This window comes from Siphateles boraxobius, unplaced genomic scaffold (assembly GCF_051911475.1).
Source record: "Siphateles boraxobius isolate OS27281-9 unplaced genomic scaffold, OSU_SipBor_1 37, whole genome shotgun sequence".
Lineage (NCBI taxonomy): Eukaryota > Metazoa > Chordata > Actinopteri > Cypriniformes > Leuciscidae > Siphateles > Siphateles boraxobius.
In genome coordinates this window covers 3,558,186-3,581,027 of record NW_027508997.1, presented here as the reverse complement: position 1 = coordinate 3,581,027, position 22,842 = coordinate 3,558,186, and the positions used below count along the sequence as shown (strand labels likewise).

Here is a 22,842-nt window from a genome sequence, read left to right as displayed (position 1 = left end):
ATTTTAGCCAGGTTTCTGTCAAACACAGCACATCTAGGTTGTAGTCTGTAATCATATCATTAACAATAAGTGCTTTTGAAGTAAGGGATTGAATATTCAGCAACCCAAGCTTTGTAATTTGTTCATTTGTATTATATCCGTTTTTTATTTGTTGAACATCACTTACAGCTTTACCCTTAGATGGGTTTGGAAGTTTTTTGTTTTTCCTAATTTGGGGAACAGACAGACTCTATATGATAATATCTAGGTATAAGTATATGTGATGGGATTTATCTGACCTCAGTGACGTGAGACAGCTAGCAGACGGTCGGTTTAGCCAGTTTGTCTGCTTCCTGACCTGAGCCCCAGATTGTCATGTTTGAGCTCTAAGACAATGTGCCATATCACTAGAGAGAAGAGCAGCACCATCCCAGGAGGGATGAATACCATCTCTTTTCAACAGGTTAGGTCTGCCCCAAAAACTTTGACATTGAATGACAACACACACTGACTTTGACACCGAGTGACAACACACACACACACACACACAAACAGGAAATTATACATTTTAAAATATTCTGCACCATTTTATAGTAAGGTTCATATTGTCAATATTAATGCATTATGAACTTTAAAATGTATGAACATAATGTTGATTTCATAAACATTTGTTTATTACACATTAATTCTAACTTTCTTGAAATGTTAAAAATGTATATGTGGAAATTAACAAATTATCACTATCACTTTTCTATCTATCAATCATCCATCATCTATCTATTATCCATCCATCCATCTATCAAGCATCTATCCATGACGAATTCATATATCTATCATTCATTCCTCAAAACCTTGATCATCCATCTACCTTCCATCCATCCGTCTATATCTATATCATCTATACAGCTGTTTACATGTCCATATCTGTCTCCTTTCTATCTAACTGTTTATCTACATCGGTCTACATTTCCACCTGTACATGCATCTGTCTATCTATCTATCTGTCTCTCTATACTAGAATCAAGAGAACTTCAGACATACTTTTCAAACTACAGACCCTTTGACCAGTGCTTTTCATCAAAGCATAGAAGTCCAAACGACAGTACTGTAGTGTTCTCCTCAGTCAGCTGATGGTCTGACTAGACAAGTTGTCAACATTATTTCGCCCCCAAACAGGACTCCACAGCTCAATTTTGTTGGGAAGAAGAAAAAAAATTGTCAGTGTCACATCACACCATACAGAATCAGGTTTACCAGCAATTCTTCCACCCCAAACTACAGCTGACAGCTTTACAGACGCAGGTATTGTTTGAGAGCTCACCTTAGTTCCAGTAATTAACACCACATCTTCCCAATGGTTAGACGCAGTGCATCAGCTTCAAGGAGGATCAACAAATAAGACAGCTCCATACTTAATTACAACACATGTCAATCTGCCGGCGCTGTATAACACCCTTAATATGATGGAGATCTCAGCCGGCAGTCAGATGAACACGCCATTCAATCAAACACACACCATCTTCATTCATTTAATCATATTGTGTGGTACAGAAAACAACTTTTATTCTCCCATTAATGATGTTTTCATACAAATCACATTCTTTTAGAATAAAAGAAATACAGATGGAAACAGTACCTGTGTTCTAATCGTTCTAAATACTCTGTGGTGATGAATCCCTTCTGTAAAACCATACGCTAGCTATTCAGAAAAATAGTTAGACATTAGATTCACTTTGACAAAATGCCTAATTTCAACCCAATGGACTGATATCTTGCTTCGAAAAGAAAACTGTGCAATAAGAAATCCCTTTTTATGCAGTGTTTCGCTTTTTCTTTAAAAAAGGCAGTTAATGAAATGTATGGAATCAGGAGTGATACACATGAATATTATTATACAGTAAAAATTATAGTACCTATTTCCATTCTACTGGAAACCTACGAACAGTCATTTGTTTAGGATTCAGAACATTGGAAGTGCAAAACAGAAAAACAAAAGAAAAATTACATGTTTTTGGCACAACATTAATGGGGCTACTGGTCTGCATGAGACATAACATGCCTCTTGAATAAAATATAAAAAAATTTAAATAGCAATGAAAAGCCACTAACATTTAAACAGATTTAAGAAAACAATTTCAGGTTTACACTGGAACCTTTCTTTCTGTGATGTTTATTTTTAGTGTGTAGTACATATAAAAGTGACTGACAAACATGCGCAAACAGAAACATTTGCATTCACTCTCTCGCACACACGCCAACATGCTAATATTTGCTAAGACGTGACCGCTCCGTCACACTCCCCTAGGCCTATAGCCTAGTAAAAATACAGTAAATATATTTCTATATATTTCGTTAAATTGCATACATACGCATACGTGTAAGTGTTACGTGGGATATTCTCTTTAAATATAAGCTCTGCTATGAGAATGCTCCGAGATCTCATAGTACACAGTGGTCTGTCTAGCCCTGGAGTGCAATCTGAGAAGTTTTACTGTTTAAATACCAGGCTTTCACCTCATGCCATTGTCGTACGCTCTGTAGATCTCCAAAGGCACTTCCATTTGGCCCGTAGAAACCGCATAGCTGCTGTCTGTCTCAGCTTGATAGATAAGCACTACGATTCAAAGCAACGCTCACTCAAAGCTACACAACAAACTTGGCCACAAATGACTCTTAAAGCACAAGACGAGGATTCAGTCCTTGAGCTGATATGTGGGACGTGGGAGGGTGTCGCGCATACGTTTTGGTAAAGGGATGCGTATGGGCGGCTGGGGGGTGAGGGGGTGGGGGGTATTCACTGACTGATTGCTCTGTAAACGAATGTCTTAAATGCAGCATTGCTAAAACTTTACATGTCTGTCAGGAAGACCAAAGGAAAGAAACAAATAATTCAGTGCTATCATCCTGCTTCTGAGCGTGAACACACGAACACACACACACACACACACACACACACACACACACACACACACACACACACACACACACACACACACACACACACACACACACACACACACACACACACAAATAAGAGTTACAATTAATAACATAACAAAAATGAATAGACACTAAAAATAAAAAACACTATTTCAACATGACGCTCGTAACGTTAGTGTACCTTTGAGTGTGTTGTGTATAAAGTCTAGTGTTTGTAAGTCTCAGAGCCCTACAGAGAGCCTAGCGGCGTCCACAGAACTTTGCTCTGTTCCTGATCCACAATAGTCACGATCTGAGTGCAAATGTAAGGGAAGGTGCCTCCTTGAACGATACCTGCCAGGAAACATACAAAAACAGCGATTCATTGGTTTGTTTTTTTACAATACCAGTCAAATATGTGGACTTATCATTAGCTATTATTAATATTACCCACATTATAAAAATATAAAAAAGCTCAACTGGATTATGGGACCCAATCCATAAAATAAAAAAGGTGATGTAAAACCCATTTTATACTTATGAGAAAGATACTGAGTAATATTATAAAGACAACAGCATTAATTAACTGGCCTTTGTATTGTCCTGAAAGTTCACCGCGCAACTGAAAATAACAAAATTCCATTTGTTTTTCACAAAACTACACTGCCATTTAAAAGTTTGGGGTTGGAACGGTTTTTATTAAATGTTTTATTTTTTTAAAATCCCTTATGATTACCAAAGCTATTTTTTATGTGATAAAAAAACAGTAAAATAACTTTTCTATTTGAATACATTTTAAAATAAAATGCGCCATTCTAAGATGCTGATTTGCTACTTAAAGAAACATTTCTTCTTATATTACTATTAGCTCAGTCAGTTATTGCCACCTTTTTTTCTGCTTAATATTTTTTGTGGAAACCGATTTTTTTTTTCTGGACTCTGATGAATAGAATGTTCAAAAGAACAGAATTTAACAGAAATTCAGAATACAGACGCAGAATTTTTTTGCAACAATGTGAATTCCTTTTAAACAACTGAATGCATTTTTGATAAATAAAATGTTACATTTTCCCAAAAAATATTACAGACCCCAAACTTGTGAACAGTAGTGTATATGCAGATTCTTTTTTCCTTTCTTTCAAATAAAAATAATAGTGTTGAATAGAATACTTGCATTAGAATAAATTATGTTAACTTACATTATATTAGTAATATTGTCTAAGTAATATATATATATATATATATATATATATATATATATATATATATATATATATATATATATATATATATATATTAAGTTAACATAATTTATTCTACTGCAAGTATTCTATATATTACTATTTGTTTAATGTAAAAACAAAACAAAGCAAAACTCAAACAAACCTGTGAAAAATTTGCTATACTCCTGCTCTATCTTCTGTGCAACCTCAAACTGCTCCTTGGAATGTTTTTGAGAGACTTTATCCCGCAGATAAACCGGATCTTTTTGCTCTCTACACAGGGAAACAGAAACAGTCATTCACACTTCACACAATGACATTGACAATACAAGATTAAACTGGCACAATGACATTGTTCTTTTGAGACAAACATGGTTTAAGCAGCAACATTTTTAACAGGTGATTGTATATAATAAAAACACGTGTAAAATGAATATATCAGCGGTTTATCACTAAGACTCAGTAAAAGTGTGCAGCTCCCTAGAGAAGTAGATTCCTGCAGGGCAAAACAACTAAACACCAAACACGTACACACACTGCTGTGACAGGTGTCATCTCGTCTGTGTGTGTTAGAGATGGGCAATAAAGGTAAAATAAAGTAAGATAAAACAAAATAGTTTTCTAGTTTAAAAAAACTGTCTGTGAGTGTGTTAGGGATAGCAAATATAGCTAAAAATAAATATAAATAAAACAGAAAATAAATAAAATATAGTTATTATATAGTATAAGGTTAAATATAGTGGCCAAAAGTGATGTCTGGGGGACGAAAATTAGTTTGAAAATTTGGTAGCCTTAAGTGCTCATGTTAATTAATGTGCATTGTCCCTTTTAAAATAAAGAATCACCCTACAAGTTCAATTAAATTATCAAAAAAAAAATTATATGTTATTTTACTATGCAAAAAAAAGTGTATAGAAAAACAAAACGTTCACAGGAAGAGCACACATTGAATACAACATAATCAGTTATTAAGATTTCGTTGGTTCTCTTTTTTTGCATATGTTCAAAATTTCTTTTGTATGACAGCCTGGTTAAAAATTATGTTTTTTGATGCACAATTTGCCATGTTTCATTAAGTTATCACAAATAAAACAATTGACTACAAGCACAACTACGCAATATGCTTACAAAATCTAAAAAATAAATAAATATATATATATATATATATATATATATATATATATATATATATATATATATATATATATATATATATATATATATATATATATATATATATACACACACACACAAACTCACCTAAAGGATTATTAGGAACACCATACTAATACTGTGTTTGACCCCCTTTCGCCTTCAGAACTGCCTTAATTCTACGTGGCATTGATTCAACAAGGTGTTGAAAGTTGTTGGCCCATATTGATAGGATAGCATCTTACAGTTGATGGAGATTTGTGGGATGCACATCCAGGGCACAAAGCCCCCGTTCCACCACATCCCAAAGATGCTCTATTGGGTTCAGATCTGGTGACTGTGGGGGCCATTTTAGTACAGTGAACTCATTGTCATGTTCAAGAAACCAATTTGAAATGATTCGAGCTTTGTGACATGGTGCATTATCCTGCTGGAAGTAGCCATCAGAGGATGGGTACATGGTGACCATAAAGGGATGGACATGGTCAGAAACAATGCTCAGGTAGGCCGTGGCATTTAGACGATTCCCAATTGGCACCAAGGGGCCTAAAGTGTGCCAAGAAAACATCCCCCACACCATTACACCGCCACCACCAGCCTGCACAGTGGTAACAAAGCATGATGGATCCATGTTCTCATTCTTTTTACGCCAAATTCTGACTCTACCATCTGAATGTCTCAACAGAAATCGAGACTCATCAGACCAGGCAACATTTTTCCAGTCTTCAATTGTCCAAATTTGGTGAGCTCTTGCAAATTGTAGCCTCTTTTTCCTATTTGTAGTGGAGATGAGTGGTACCCGGTGGGGTATTCTGCTGTTGTAGCCCATCCGCCTCAAGAATGTGCGTGTTGTGGCTTCACAAATGCTTTGCTGCATACCTCGGTTGTAACGAGTTGGTCTTCTATCAGCTTGAAATCAGTCTGCCCATTCTCCTCTGACCTCTAGCATCAACAAGGCATTTTCGCCCACAGGACTGCTGCATAGGCTACTAGATGTTTTTCCCTTTTCACACCATTCTTTGTAAACCCTAGAAATGGTTGTGCGTGAAAATCCCAGTAACTGAGCAGATTATGAAATACTCAGACCGGCCCGTCTGGCACCAACAACCATGCCACGCTCAAAATTGCTTAAATCACCTTTCTTTCCCATTCTGACATTCAGTTTGGAGTTCAGGAGATTGTCTTGACCAGGACCACACCGCTAAATGCTGTGAAGCAACGGCCATGTGATTGGTTGATTAGATAATTGCATTAATGAGAAATTGAACAGGTGTTCCTAATAATCCTTTAGGCGAGTATATATATGTATATGTATATATATTATATATATATATGTATATATATATACACACATATACACACACACACACACACACACACACACACACACACACACACACACACTTATTAAGTCTCTGTGTGGTATTTTTTAGGTTTTGAAAAGTTTTAGCATGGGGGAATTTCATTAAAAAACACATTAATGTTTAATTATTCATGATATTTGCCATGATTCTATGCCAGTATAAAATGAAGGAATATGTGTGAGTTTTCATAGAAAGTCTTTGAGTTTCAAGAAAAGCAAGAGCCTCTTAAGTCATTGTACATGACGTAATGTCACGATCTTGAGTATTAATAAGTGCAGGACTGATTAACTCGGGCTGCCTTTATATTAAGTAGGTGTTAGTCGGCAGGTCAAAGACGCCCTGCATTAATCCCCATAGTGATCGAGTACAGGCTTCCTTTTCTAATCCTTCTGGGAAATCACCAATTTAAAAAACCTCTGTTGGGACGACTTTGCACTATTAGCGCTCTGACAACTTTGCACAGAAGCGCTGAAAAGACCTTAAGGCACAGTTATGCAGCACTATCAGGAGAATAAAGCAGGGATTTATTGTTCTTTTAAGTCTCACACCCCTAGAGAGCTATCAGTACAGTATGCTGCGAACCTGTGATATGCATATTAAGGGTCTAGAGTCGGCTTTAATTTTGCCTGTATGATAAACCGGGCCGGGGATCTCACAAAGCAGTCTTCAGAGGACAACCTTGAGCATAAGCGAAGGAGAGAGACAGACAGAAAAAGTGAAGTGGCTGCATACACTGTCATATATCTTGTCCTATTTCTGTGTAACATTATGGTAGAAGTGAGCCAAGATATTCATCCATTTAACAGCAGTTCTTCCAAGTCAAATGCAGCCTACACAGTAAAACTGCTTTCCATTTCCCAAATGTCTCTGGGGCCCTGAGGGAGAGAGCGCACAGGAACTTCTTGGTGTAAAAATGTGCCAGGAGGGCCTTAAACAGAGACTGTGTGTTTTTTTGGAAGGGTCTGCAAGGACACCCAAGAGCTCAGCTGGCTCTTTAACTCGCTAAAATATTCGTACTCACTGCATTTTATTACGAGAAGTACGTGTGAAGAGGGATGTGGACACTTACTTTATCTGCTTTGCGTTTTTGTAGCGAATGAAAATGACGATTGGGTAAATGTGAACGCTGTGAAGCCGTTCGATAGCGTGAGGTGCAATGTCAAGCAAACAGTGACAGTCCTACGAGAGAGAACGACACAGCACAGAACAGGTCTGAGTCATGTTACACACACACAGCATGAGTGACTGCAAACAGAAACAAGCTTACAGTCACTGACAGCAATCCTGCAAGAACAACCAAATAACATCAACCTCATCTCTTGATATGAATCTACGTATTTATCAGATTGTGGTGGTATTATTTCAATTTAACATTACAAACAAATTGACTGAGATGTAGTCAACAGAAATGTGGACAAACCTTTTCTGTGATCTCCTTGATCGAGGCAACAGTAGTCACATCAAAATGGCCACTCCTCCGCTTGTAGTCAATGAAAAGAAAGTCTTTCACCCCGCGCTCGATGGCCTGCTGAGAAGCCTTCATCACCTCTGGATGAGCAGAACAAACAAAGGTCAGCTCACTCATATTCAACAGCATGATTAAGGCTGCACCAATGACATTTATCCATTACTGACACTGACAGTATACTCCATTAATACTACCACTTTCATGATACCAAAACTATTAAATAGTAATACCAGTGAAATTTTCTGTATCTAGGGATACATTTTGATACAACAGAAAAAACTTATGCAACTGAACATACTCCTTTATATAGTTATAATATTACAAATTTATCCAAAAAAATTGATTTTACTCTCAAAGGGTTTTTTCACCCAAAAATGAAAGTTCTGTCATTAATTGCTCATTCTGATGTCGTTCCAAACCTGTAAACTTTCGTTCATCTGAACACAAATTAAGATATTTTTAATGAAATCTGAGAGCTTTCTGTCCCTCCGTTGACAGCTACGCATCTACCACTTTGATGCTTCAAAAAGTTCATTCGCGTGTTATGTAGCACGTTTGAGCTTCTGCAAGAACCAGTGATGTTCATTCTCGTGTTACGCAGCACGTTTGACCAATGAGGTTTGTTCTCATGTTACGCAGCACGTTTGAGCTTCTGCAAGAACCAATGAGGTTTGTTCTCGTGTTACGCAGCACGTTTGAGTTTCTGCAAGAACCAATGAGGTTCATTCTCGTGTTAAGCAGCACGCTTGAGCTTCTGCATGAACCAATGAGGTTAATTCTATTGTTAAGCAGCACGTTTGAGCTACTGCAAGAACCATTTAGGTTTGTTCTTGTGCTACGCAGCACATTTGAGCTTCTGCAAGAACCAATGAGGTTTGTTCTCGTGTTACGCAGCACGTTTGAGCTTCTGTAAGAACCAATGAGGTTCATTCTCATGTTACGCAGCACGTTTGAGCTTCTGCAAGAACAAATGAGGTTTGTTCTCGTGTTACGCAGCACGTTTGAGCTTCTGCAAGAACCAATGAGGTTAATTCTATTGTTAAGCAGCACGTTTGAGCTTCTGCAAGAACCAATGAGGTTTGTTCTTGTGTTACGCAGCACGTTTGAGCTTCTGCAAGAACCAATGAGGTTCATTCTCGTGTTACGCAGCACGTTTGAGCTTCTGCAAGAACCAATGAGGTTAATTCTATTGTTAAGCAGCACGTTTGAGCTTCTGCAAGAACCAATAAGGTTTGTTTATGTTACGCAGCACGTTTGAGCTTCTGCAAGAACCAATGAGGTTCATTCTCGTGTTGCGCAGCACATTTGAGCTTCTGCAAGAACCAATGAGGTTTGTTCTCGTGTTACGCAGCACGTTTGAGCTTCTGCAAGAACCAATGAGGTTTGTTCTTGTGTTACGCAGCACGTTAGAGCTTCCGCAAGAACCAATGAGGTTTGTTCTCGTGTTACGCAGCACGTTTGAGCTTCTGCAAGAACCAATGAGGTTTGTTCTCGTGTTACGCAGCACGTATGGGCTTCTGCAAGACCCAATGAGGTTTGTTCTCGTGTTATGCAGCACGTTTGAGGTTATGTTTGTTCTCGCGTGGCAAGCAAGTTCGGTTGAGCTTCTGATTATATGTTTGCTGGTAGTTGCGTGGATTATCAATGGAGGGACAGAAAGCTCTCAGATTTCATCAAAAAGATCTTCATTTGTGTTCCGAAGATGAACAAAAGTCTTACAGGTTTGGAACGACATGAAGGTGAATAATTAATGACAGAATATTCGTTTTTGGGTGAACTATTCCTTTAAGTATTTTTCAATTAAGTGAGCATTAACTATTCAATCAAAACAATCTGACATAGTACAGGTACTTTTTCCACAATTATTATTGGAGCATTTGACAGAGCTGTTGTTTATAAATGACAACGCAGAGAAATAGAGTAATCTCATACAAATTTTTTGCTTAAGGAAATTGGAAAATTTGCTTGGAGAGTTAATGTACAGTTTATCTTTAAAGTTATAACAAACAGTAGAAGACATTTGGTCAACTAAAATTCCTGAAACAGCTCAAGTTATTTTCTCTCATTCTCAGAAAATGTTATGAGGATATGTGTATTTTAAGATTTTAAGGGTGGCATCAGTCAGATGCAATTATTGTCAACCAGTACTGATGAATATCAATACCATAAATGTATAAATATTTACACGTATTATATAATTACAAAGATCATTTTAACAGCATTCACATTAAAGTTAAAAACTAATAGACATGTACCAAGCACACATCTGCTGAATTTCCCTGGAGATTCCTTGACCAGCATGTCTTTAACTGGATCCACCAGCGGGCCGAGGATCAGCACTGGTCTGGGAGACACGCAGTCAATCTTCTGCACTCTCTGATAGGCCAGGCTCACACAGTCTGAGCACACCCCCCAAAAAACAAATCAGAATCAACATCAGTCTCATCAAAATGCTCAGTTCAGCTGCACTGCATTATGGGATACTGGAGAGTCTCACCCTCTAAGAATGGAATAGAGTCTGTGCTGATCGCGTCCAAGGCTACAACGTCTTTCCCATCTTTGGAGCTGCTGCGTTTGTGCTTCTGTTTTCTGCGGAAGAAGGATCTGCGTGCGGCTGCGGAGATGGTTTTACTGGAGCCCGTTTCGTCCTTCAGTTCAGTCATACTGTGTCTGCTGTAGAACTCCTGGTCCATCCTGCACCAGAACATAAGTTCAGGTTACACCACTGCCTTTCTGCAGTCTTCTGTACATTTGGATTCAGTTCGTTACACATGGATTCAGTTGCATTACGCTGCTTTTAACTAGAGGTTGAATTAAATCATTATAAAATTTAGAAACATCTAGAGAGCTAGTAAGTGTACATAATACATTATAATGACAGTGAATTATATGCATTCAAAATTGCTGAAATTAAACACTAGCATTAATCAATTTCTACCAATTACTATTATTTATAATATCCATGTAGAAAAATAAAATATAAAATGATATGATTATAGCATTAAAAAAAATCTAAAATAATATATTTAAAAACAAAATGTAATCAGCCAAGTGGGAAAGGTTAATATCTTAAAATTAATAATAATAAAATGGCCAAATAATGACCAAATGGGATATACATAACATAACACTTTACGTAAAGCCTTTATGTATAATGCATTATAAAAGTATTTTTAAAGCTTTAAATATGCCTTGTAATGCACCTTATAATGCATTGTATGGTCTCATGAATAATTGTATATTATAATGCATTTTAAATTTGATTACAATTATTTATGTAAATATTTAATGCTTTATATCATACATTATGAATACCTCAATAATGCATTATACATAAAGACTAAGTAAAGTGTTATCAAATTAAACTTGTTTCTATTTTAATGTACTTAATCGTTTATTCCTGTAATCCAGCATCATTACTCCAGTCTTCAGTGTCACATGAACAACTTCTGAACAATCTAACTATTAACTTCTTGATTCAACAAAACAAAAGACTGTGACGCTTTTTGACTTTTTTAGATATTTAAATTAGACTAACCGTGCCTGATTCATCCTTTATAAGACACCATCATTTGATTGAGTCTAAGGATGGGACTCACATATATTTGCTAGGGATCTGCCCTCTTTGAATTTTTTGTGCATTTTCATCAAGTTGCCAGGCCATCCAGGTGCCAAAGTTGCCATTTGGTAGTGTGTCATCCACATAGAGGATGTCATCTTTCTTAAAAGAGAGGTCAAGCTCAGTCTCAGCCACTCGGTCATAAAGTGCTCTGCAAGAGAGAGAGGAAATAAATAATTCAACAAGTGACAGCATTATACATGAGGCAAAGACTGCGGTGCGGCATCTGCAAGGATTAGGTAATACGAGACAAATGAAAAGGGTGCAGGAGACAAAGGAAAATAAGGGAAGGAAAGAACGAATGAAAAATTCAGGAAGAGGTCTGGACAGAACCGATCCTTCATTCCTGGGAGTAGCACGAAGTGGCTTTTAGCAGTCAACCATAACTCTTCATTCTTGCTCATTCATGACATGCGGATTGACAAAGATTATTTACTGCGGGTGACATCATGGGAGCACATGCAGAAAAAGCGCCTGCAACAGCTGCGGGCCACAGAATTTCATTTGCAAAGACAAACACGGCTATTTCTGAACAGCCCTCTTCCATTATTCTTTTTCCACCGCGCAGACACAATGCATCTCTGTCTCGAACCGTCTAATTACCACGGCTACTATTATAGAACACAAATGATTGAGATTTGGTGATATAATCTTCACCGCCAGATACAATATCTCACCCTCCATCTTAAACATAATTAAAGAGATTAAAAGATTCCCGTTGCTGCAGTTTTTTCCCATATCTATATTTAGAGCAGCATGCACAAGGCTCAAACACTGGCATTTGGTTATAGGGAAATGGTAAGTGGCCATGTATGGTGATGTATCAATGGCAGATGCGCACTGTTGTGTGAGAATGACTGTTGAGATCATGCTGTACCTTAGTGTTTCCCATTAATTACCTAAACTCTTGCATCCCACCATAGTCTAATCTGTGCCGCCACAGTTTCACAATGAACCGAATATATTTTAAAACTTCTCATAACATAAAATGTCTCCAACACTGTTTTGCACCATTGCTTTGGTAAAGTATCTGTAAAATGAACTAAAATCGATATGGCTTTGTGCCCTTTTCAAATTGAAAAAGATTGTGAATTAAATAAATATATAGTCTGTTTACACTGTGTGTTTCAAAGAGAATAGCGCACTAATCATATCGATCACGCGATCAGCTCCTGATCCGGTGTCTTCTGCGTTTCAGAACGGCTCAGTTCACAATGTAGTGAACTCCAATGAACGCAGTAAACTCCCTCTCCGCATGTTTTGTGAGTTAACCGTGCATTTGGGAACATAGAGGGCACCAGTTCTGCATTATTTTCACATTAGCATAGTTTCTCATCACTTGGAAGATGATTACAGCATTTCACTAGATTTGTAATGAGACATGTTTGTAAACCTGTTTTCACAGAAACAGTAGCTTTCTGCCAAAATAACAGCTCAACTGCAGTTTCCATCCAAATAAAAGCTCACGGGTTTATCTCTTGCAAGTGTAGAAATTTAGGACAAAAGTATTGTAATTTCCCTACTGTAGCGTAAAGTAAAATAATATACTTATGAAATATTCATTTTCGTCTATTCTACAGTGCATTTATTTTAAATATATATCTATTACTGTCATAGGAATAAGAAAAATAATTTGTTTGGCTTCTTAAAACACCAGTCTGAATGTAATATAGACACTATATCACAACTAAAAAGAGGGTTGAGTCCCCTTTAAAGTTCAGGTCAGTTAACAGACTTTTTTTCTTTGTTCAATTTGCACACTGACATGGGTTGGAGCTCTTACTTTTGAAGTGATATTGAACTTTTTTTTACTACCTGATATAGAATCCATCTCCAGGAGTGTCTTTCACCAGTTTGAACTCATCCAGACGATTCTGGACTCTGAAAGTCACTGTTTCCACAGGCTTCAGCATTTCCAGATACGCCTCCTCCACCGTCTTATTCTTCATATTAACTGAGCCATACTGGATGAACAAAGAATGATAGAAAGGGTGTAATCACATTTTGTTTAAATATCCAATTTCATGTCAAAAATATAACTGTATACTTTGTCAAAAATACATGCATGCATCAATTTTAACGTTTCCTGATCGATTTCCATTTCAGAACTAATATAACATGTAGAGAAACAAGATGACTTTGCTTTGTCTTAGTAAAGCAAATAAGTGTGTAATAATATGCCAGACACAGGTCTAAATATGTCCATGCCAAGAATGGGATATTACCAATTTCTCACAATATATGAGAATGCAAAGAAGTGATCAATAAAAACAATAGTTAGGAATGCATCACACTGACATCTGAATTAGAGGAAAACAATACAGTCAGTGGATGAGGCTGGAATGAACCCTATAGCAAATAGAATGACATTACACAAACTCAAAATATTTTCATTTTATTCTATAACATAAAATACATAAGTAATACTCCACTCATGCTTTTTACAAGCTTTTATGTATCTTGAAAAAGGTGGTTGCTAAAACGTGGTAAATGGGACTACAGAGGCTGTCAGGAACATTAAACATCACACCAAACAGGAAAAATCATCTACACACTAGTCCGCTTTTAAGGCTGTGACAGACCAAAACCTCAGCTCGCGTTGTGTGCATTTAGGACAAAACATTGTGCTTGAACACCCAGCAAAGACTACAGCCAATGGCAAACTAGCAAATACATTTGGTACGTGCATGAGAGGAATAACTGTCTACATCAGCAGGTGGCAGTAGTCTATGTTCGTCAGTAAAAACGAAACTAGGACAGCGGATATACAAACCGTAAAAGTGCTTGCTTACCATTTTAAATGTGAATCGGGTTGATCACTTTCTTCATTCCAGATGGCCATGTTGTTATGAAAATATTCACATATCAAAAACCTCATGTAAGATGACAAAATTAGAACAGCCTTCTACGTGTGCCCTCTGACTTCATTGTTTGCGTGCTTTCATCACTGAACTGAACAGCCAATGCCGATTCAATATGCTCAATCAGCCAAAAAGCCGCCAACGGGGTCCGACTTGTGCTGACGGTGAAGAACACACTGCAAAAACTGAGCTGACAGACGCTCAACAACGGCCTGACACTGATGTTGGTCTATCACAGCCTTGTTGCGCTTATGCTCTCGCTCTTGCAAAATATTCAAACTTTCCAACTTGTAAAATTTAAACAAAGACTAAAAGAGTTGTCAGAAGCATAAAAGTTATCGTGATAAACATCTTCATAACCAAAGTTTTGTTGGTCAAAGAGCTTATTTTCCAAAAGCCAATGGAAAATCGTATTGGCTTTTTGTTGAGGGTAAAATATATTATCACTGCAGCACTACATGGAGTAAAGAGTAATGATACATGTTCAGCTTTAGTTAAAAGTCTAACTGCACCAGTGCCAATGCTAAGATGACTCCGGGCTGTTGACTCAGGGCTGTTGCTAAAAGTGTATTAGTCCATTTGTAAAGCATCTATCACCCCCCAAAAAAAATATTTATTTGTCTTACAAAGAACTGCTGTCTCACCATTTCTGTTCACAGTAGTCCCCAAAAAGCTTTACACAGACAGAGACGTTGCTCCATTTACCTCGAGTAGCATGTCCCCAGGCACGAGCCCATCTGCTCCTCTGGCAGGACTGTCCTCCTCCAGCCTCTCCACAAAGATCCCCTGCAGGTTTCCTCCGCACAACTGAACGCCCAGCTCCACCTGAGTCTTCCTCACCGTTACCAAGCGAGGCTCTGGAACCTTCTTGGAACTCTCTGAAGAAATTCTAAATATTCAAGAGAGATACAGAATCAGACTGGTCACCCAAAGTCGGTGGATTTCATGTTGTGTATCCCTGGCAGGTCCAAAAGGTATTTGCTTCCTTTTAAGAAAAGATGTACCCAATATGTTGATTTTTTTATTATCAATGTTGAAAACAGTTGTGCTGCTTACTATATTTGTGGAAACCATGATCAAATTTTTCTGGATACTTTGATGAATAGAAAGTTAAAAAGAAAAGCATTTATTCGAAACATTATAAAATTATAAAATGTCTTCACTGTCACTTTTCTCAATTAAATGAAAAGTACTCTTACAGACCCCAAATATTTGAACGATACTGTTTGTAGGCAGTAGACAGCAAGACCTGTGTATGTATTTGTGCAGTACCTGATAAAGCTGTTGGGGCTGGTGGTGGGTGTCGTCTGTTTGGAGGATGGGGTGAGTGTGCCTTCATCCTGTTCACTCAGGGTGTCTATGGTGGAGTGGTTATCTGGGGTGGCGGCTCCACTGCCCTGCGGGGTGGACTGAGTGCTCACTGGCTCCAAGCGGGAACTATGGAACAACATGGCCAAGAATAAACCACACCTGCTTTTGCGATGAAATCTGCATTCACCTGAGCAAAAATGAATGGGAAAAGGGCTGTACCTGGAGCGAGAGTGGTTGCCGAGCTGATACATGTGTGGGTTGTACTGGGCCATGATCGTGATGGTGTCACACTGCTGGCCAATGATGAGCCGTGCTTGCTGCTCAGTGGCATTGCGCAGATTTATCCCATTATACTGAGGGAAAGAAACCAAAAGGAATGTGAGCTAAACAATGCATATTAGTATTCGACACGCAGCTTTACTGATCTCAAAAGAAGAAGAAAAAAGGACATTGTTTTTTTACTAATATTTTCATCATTTAGCTGAACAACAAAATAAGAAAAATAAAAAATACATACAACAAGATAACAAATAAAATTGCATAGAATAAAATAAGAATAAAGGTAATTAATGACAAAAGTAACTGCATAATATTACATAAAAATAAAATAAAATTTGATAATTTTATGTAGTGCATAAAATAAAACGCCATACAATAAAATAGCAAATAAAATAAAATAAAATGGCAAATGAAATAAAATAATGAAATAAAATGGCAAGTAAAGTAAAACATGCATTATATTCTGGGGTGTGATGGTCCTCAATATGACATGTGAAATATATAAATAAAAACCACTACTTAAATATGTGGAATTCTCTAATTGGGCTGTATTTAAATAAAAATGGCCATGAATTTACATTTGCCATAAAAACATTAAATGAAAAAAAAAAAACTTTAGTCATTGGCAAACCTTTCAATTTCTTTATTCTTTTCTCTTAAAGCCCATCTGGGTTATGGATGTGAGGTATTGATGTATACTAACCTCCAGTAGCTGGTCTCCATACTCCAGCCCAGCTTGGTGTGCGATGCTGCCCCCAGTCACCTTGGAGACAAAGATTCCCCCATTCTCTCCACCCACGATGGAGATGCCGAGAGGCTCCGCCCCTTTGTGCACGATGACATTCCGTGGCTCCTCCAAGTATGGCCTGCCAGAGCGATAAAAGTGTGTGAATATCAAGATCAGAGATAATCAACAGCTGAGACAGAATCTGCTCTGCGGGTCTTAGCCAGGGTAGACAGAGGAGAACCATGCAGGTGGATGTAGAGCAAGAGACATTTACTGAACGGGGAAGTTTGGAGGACTAACTGCCACACGGGCAAAAAGACAGGATAGAAAGCGGAGGGAGTGTGCATACAGGTCTTCAATAAAAGATCCAGAAGGTTGTATATTAATTCTTCTAACCTAAATATTTAAATATGCCTGTACAAAAGACTGATTTACTGCCCAAACAAGTAAAAACATGCGCTAATGTTACAGTTCCAAATCCAGACAAAATATCAACGCTTCCCCTGACAAGTATGCATAATTTCAAAAGAAATCTCTGTATCCCTGAGTAAAGAAATGATTGAAGCTGTTGTAAGTGATGACAGCCTTCTTGCTATTATCATAGACAAGTTTGATTTGTCAGACATAATAACCTTTAAACCTTTAATTCCACCTTTAAAACCACCTTTAGTGTTAGATTGATTGAGAAAATCTGGATCTTTTCGGAATGAGAGCAGCCAAACTGACATGCAAATCATAAATGTCTCTCCAATCCAGAACCGTAAGCACTTAAGACAAAAAAAAAAAAGCTAAATCTGCTGTGTACAGATTTAACATTCATGAGGAATCTCTTGCTCAGCAGGTTAATCAGAAAAGTAAATTAGGAGCAGCAGGCAAAATTACCCAATAACACCAATTAAACTCCACTTCAAGGAAAATGTTGACAGTTTCATAAACTTGATCCCCTCCATGTAGTCTTATTAAAGGGATATTTAAAATGAAAATTATTTCATCATTTACTCATCACCCTTACGTCATTCGAAACCTGATTGACTTCCGTTCATCTTTGAAACACGAAAGAAAAATATATTTGTAGGGATGAACCAGCATCAATATCAGGCCCGATTCTGCGCTCGTGTAAATGTAATCGTAAAAGTAATCAACATCAATCCAACGGTTTAAGGCGAGACACTACAGGTGAATAGGGTAAAAATGTTAACTTACAGATATCACCATGAAACTTTACCAGTTGATTACTCGGATGAATAGGAGAAAAAAATGTATTGCAAGTTTTCTGTAATTTTTTTTAAATATGCTAATCAGGCTATATCTAATTAAATATGTGCTAATTTGCATATATTTTGAATCGACGAATCTGACCATTGAGAAAAACAAGGGTCAAAATTATTTTTGCATGTTGTTGATATATTCAATGAAAAGACATTACTCGAGGGGATTATGAATATCTCCTTTTGCTACCCTGTAAATCAGAAAATACTGCCAATAGCCTTAAAAAATTGATTTCCGCCCTATTTTTAGGCATAAAATGTCATATAAATCAGGCCAAGAATGATATATCAACAAATCCCTCTGGACAAACCTTCACAATATAGTTAGGAATACTACTGTAAAGTTTGGTGTATGTAGGTGCTACAGAAGTGGAAGATCGTCACTCGGAACGTGAGAAAAAAATAGTTGAGAAAACGAACTTTAAAGATTTTTATGGCAAAATTCCACTAATTTCTATTGAAAGCCACGAATTACAGACAAAATATGCTTTAGGTCTAAGTAAAATCCATGTATCACACTGTTTAACATCCAAAACTCATTATTGCTTCATCCATCACTGATCATAACATTCAAAACAACACATCAACAGTCCATCACACAGGTGAATATGATCTGTCTGAGGGACTCCAACCACTATAGGATCCCACAATTACAGATTTGTTTAGTATTATATAGTAATTATATTATACCAAAGCTGAAATGTGTTGTGTAATGTAATTGTTTTGTATATATAGTGTGTAAAGTATAGTATATATGTGATGTATGTATATAATGTAGGCGTTGTCTGAACGAATCACGTTGTCATAAATTGCCATCAGCCAATAAGATTGCGCTTTGTGTTAAATCGCCCATTTTACTTTCATGATTGGTTGCTGATAAGCAGGAAATGACCATATTTGGATCCGACAGCATTACAAAGGAGAGAGAGAGAGCTTTCTAACGGTATATGTGATGACGGTGCAGACAGCGATCGCGGATCAGCGTGATGATTAAGAACACCAACTTTTGATGAATTTAGGCGAAATCTACACACACAAACAGACAAAGTGTAGTAAAATAAAGACCTAAATGTGTATTTTGGAGTCTGAAAGAAGACATGTTATTGAAGAAAAATAGCCCAAAATCTCAAAATTGACCAGTGAAAAACCCCCCCAATGTTTTTGCATGACTTAATCAAAGTTTTTGATCATTTTCAAAAAAAAAAATTTTTTAATTCACATGTATGTGCATTGATCAAAGACTTGGATTAAAATGGTTGATTTATCTGGATTTATTTTTATGAACCTTCTGATGTGTTCAAGTTGTGGATGCTTGCACTCAATAGAGTTGCAAAAATCTCAGGTTTCATAGAAAAAATTTATTTGTGTTTCAAAGATTAATGAAAGTTTTATCGGTTTGGTGAAAAAAATTACAGAATTATAATTTATGGGGAACTAACCATTAAAAATAAAACTTACTAAATAGGGACTCACAAAACTACACATTTTCAAAATCAGCCTTTGGGTTGCTTGAGCAACTAGTTGACTAATTGGTCAGTCGTTTGAAGTGTCATTCCATCTCATTTTACTTCTGTAATTTGACATTTCCATGTGGTAAATCTAATTATCATAGCAGCACTAACACAAAGCCTGGGTTGTATACCAACACAACACAGAGAAGCAAGGATTTCTACAGCCAACCACTCGGAACAAACAAGTACGTTTGTCAGGCATTCCCTGTGCGTAACTAGCAGGGAACAAACCTCAAGCTTCTGAGAGAGGAGAACCTAGGCCTAGCAGCCAGAGGGATTCTCAGAAAGGATCTGTTACGGTACAGAGATCTGAAAGATTCAGAGGAGCAAAGAAGAAAGGAGACAAACAGATTGTGAAAGAGAGAGAGACACACACACACACACACAAGGGACTCTGGAGGAAGACAAATATTTAGAAAGAAATTATAATAAATGCATAAGAACAACTGGAATGAGTGACCTAGTTAACAAATTTCTGCTAAAAGTCGATTAGAATTTTATATGATGGTGCAAATTAAAATAAGTTCTCATGCAGTGAGCGACGGTGATATGAACCATGAATATGATCCTTCAACATACATTATTCTATATTGATGCAAAGACCAATTATTCGAGTCAGATAAAGAGATTCTGAGCTTGGCGGGCTGCTGTACGTGGATAAGAGCGAGCTGTTGCTTGGCAACCTGATGAAGGGTCTGGGGGAGGGGGGGTGCGCAGCAGGAAGGGACTGAGGCAGCAGGAGTGTACCTGTCTTTTCTCCGCTCTCCTGTGGGTACAGGGCTGACGGAGATCCTGGGCAGGGTGGAGATGGAGCTCTGAGATTGGCTGGAGGCGAACGAGGACGTCTCGAGATTGAGAGGAGACAGGGGTGGTGTGATGAGACTGGGACTGCTGCATTCTGAATGAGACAAGGACCCTGATGAGCAACATGGATGAACAACAATCAGCATGCGTTCTAGAGTGACAAAAGCTTGTTTTTACAGGAAACTATTTTGACACCTTTGGACAATAATCAATATAAATCTTTATATTTATAAATCTTCCATAATATATCTTTGTGTTATGTATTAGATTCAAAATGCTGAATGCAGTTAAAACAGAACATACATTTAGTTAATGTACCAATATAACAATACGCAGTAATAAACAGAAATTACTCACAGACACTAGTTTCAAAACTTTTTGGTGTAATTTTTTTAACTAAATACAGTAAATGTATAATGTTATAATAAATGCTATTCCTTTGATCTTTCTATTCATCAAAAATTCTGGAAAAAAAAGCTATCATGGTTCCCAAAAAAACATTACACAGCACAACCGTACTCAACACTGAAAATAACAAGAAATCTATCTTGAGCACATTAGAATGATTTCTGACACTGAAGACTGAAAATGCTAAAAATGCCGCCTTTTGTCACATATATTGCATTTTAAAATATATTTAAATAGAAAACAGTTCTTTGAAATTTTTATATTTCACAATATTGCTGTTTTTTTCTGTGTATTTGATCAAATAAATGCAGCCTTAGTGTAAGCATAAATATTTGGGGGATTTTTTCAACAAAAAAACTCAGACCCTACGAAGTCGTGAAACAAGAAAAGATTGTGAAATTATTTGAATGGCACGCTCTTTAAAGCTTAATGGCCAAATAAAAACAAGAAATCACCAAAATAATTGTGTAGTCTGAACCCGGCATTAACTTGCGCAAAGAGGTCAGCTGAAAATTTAGTAAACTACATGAAACATTTATTGCTGCATAAAGTTTATCGTGTGCAGTATGTAGAAAGGAGTACACTAGTACTGCAGTCAGAACGTAAAATGAATTGAAAGATTCTGGATTCATGGGAGGAGGCTTACCTCTGTCTGAGCCCAGTATGGAGCGAGGATAGCGCGGTGTGGAGGGAATCTTTATCCTTTCAGTGCGATACTGCAAGTTGTTTGATGAACCTTCAGGAAACAAAAGGGAGAAGATGAGGAGACCAAACTAAACACACACTACTTAAAATCAATGGTTTAAGTGTGTGACGGGAATAGATGACATATATTATTAAAGACACAGACTGACCGAGTCTAGCGCTGGATGGCAGGGAGTTGGTGCCATGTGAGGCCCGGCTGCTACGGGACGATTCGGAGTAGTCTGCGACGTGTTTCTGGCTCAGGTCCAGACTTAGATGTCCTTGATGCTGAGGACTAAAATGGAGAGAAGAAAACTGAGCAGGCCAGATCAGCAAACACTGGTTTAGGGGGAAAGGGAACAATTATTCTCCTGAGAAATATAATTATTATCCTGTTTTTGACCTACAAAAGCTAATTTGTACTTAGTATGACATAATAAAAAGTTTTGCATTTTAATGCAATTCATGCAGTCTTGAGATGTGTCACTGTGATTTTGTCAAACAAGACATGTTCATGGATCAACAACTTTTGATCCTAACTCCATCCCTACCCCTAAACGTAACCTTTAACCATAACATAACCCTATAATAGCAGAGGGAAATGATAGGTGAATTTGAATGGTGTAGAAGCCCCTATCCCTGGTTGTAAGCATAAACTTGACATTAACTGTAAACCAATCCTTCAAATCTGATTGGTTGACTGGAATGTTGATCCAGGAACAACAAGGATGTTGATCCAGCAACATCTTCCACTTGGTGAAATCACGTTCCCTCTGTGACTCTGTACAGTGTGTGAGTGTGTTGGTTGTCTCAGTGGGAACTGTGGTACCTGGGGTGTGTGTGCTGCTGATTGATCTGGCTGGTGACTGAAGGGCAGTTGTTAGTGTGAACTCGGTGACTGCGCACCATGTAAACAGGGTTCTTCATAACGGCTGTTATCGCAGGGCAGGGGGCCAGTCCTCGATGTGCTGAGTCTGAAGTATAAACACAACCAAATAACCAATATTTTATATTAAAATAATTGTGGCTACTGCTCTCCTCACACCGTTGAGTCAAGTATAAACACAACCAAATAACCAATAATTTATATTAAAATAATTGTGGCTACTGCTCTCCTCACACCGTTGAGTCAAGAGTAAAATAAGTTTAAACTTCAGAAAATGTTGAGCGTCCACTACCGGTCAAGCACTGACTTATATTTTAGCACTTTTATGTTCTATTCATTTTCAATCTAGGTTGCCATTTTTGACACTCTATTACCAAAA

General features: G+C 37.4%; 1 protein-coding gene across 13 annotated transcripts in view; it reads right to left on the bottom strand.

The window, feature by feature from the left end:
* Positions 1–1,520: 1,520 nt before the first annotated feature.
* The window catches only part of dlg5a (discs, large homolog 5a (Drosophila)), a 72,795-nt gene continuing 51,473 nt past the window's right edge, over positions 1,521–22,842 (bottom strand). For 2 of the 13 annotated variants that reach the window (XM_077197103.1, XM_077197102.1), the window contains exons 18-34: positions 22,407–22,551; positions 21,748–21,872; positions 21,540–21,629; positions 20,429–20,579; positions 19,913–19,990; positions 16,879–17,041; positions 16,116–16,249; positions 15,858–16,022; positions 15,291–15,474; positions 13,540–13,688; positions 11,705–11,875; positions 10,603–10,799; positions 10,361–10,504; positions 8,058–8,185; positions 7,707–7,816; positions 4,285–4,394; positions 1,521–3,252 (exon numbers count right to left, since the gene is read on the bottom strand). In XM_077197103.1, the coding sequence (XP_077053218.1) occupies positions 3,149–3,252; positions 4,285–4,394; positions 7,707–7,816; positions 8,058–8,185; positions 10,361–10,504; positions 10,603–10,799; positions 11,705–11,875; positions 13,540–13,688; positions 15,291–15,474; positions 15,858–16,022; positions 16,116–16,249; positions 16,879–17,041; positions 19,913–19,990; positions 20,429–20,579; positions 21,540–21,629; positions 21,748–21,872; positions 22,407–22,551 (2,348 nt within the window). In that variant the 3' untranslated portion in view covers positions 1,521–3,148. Of the gene's footprint in view, positions 3,253–4,284; positions 4,395–7,706; positions 7,817–8,057; positions 8,186–10,360; positions 10,505–10,602; positions 10,800–11,643; positions 11,876–13,539; positions 13,689–15,290; positions 15,475–15,857; positions 16,023–16,115; positions 16,250–16,878; positions 17,042–19,912; positions 19,991–20,428; positions 20,598–21,539; positions 21,630–21,747; positions 21,873–22,406; positions 22,552–22,842 lie in introns of those variants that run through there. The other 11 variants (XM_077197100.1, XM_077197099.1, XM_077197107.1 and 8 more) reach the window with 8 other exon arrangements.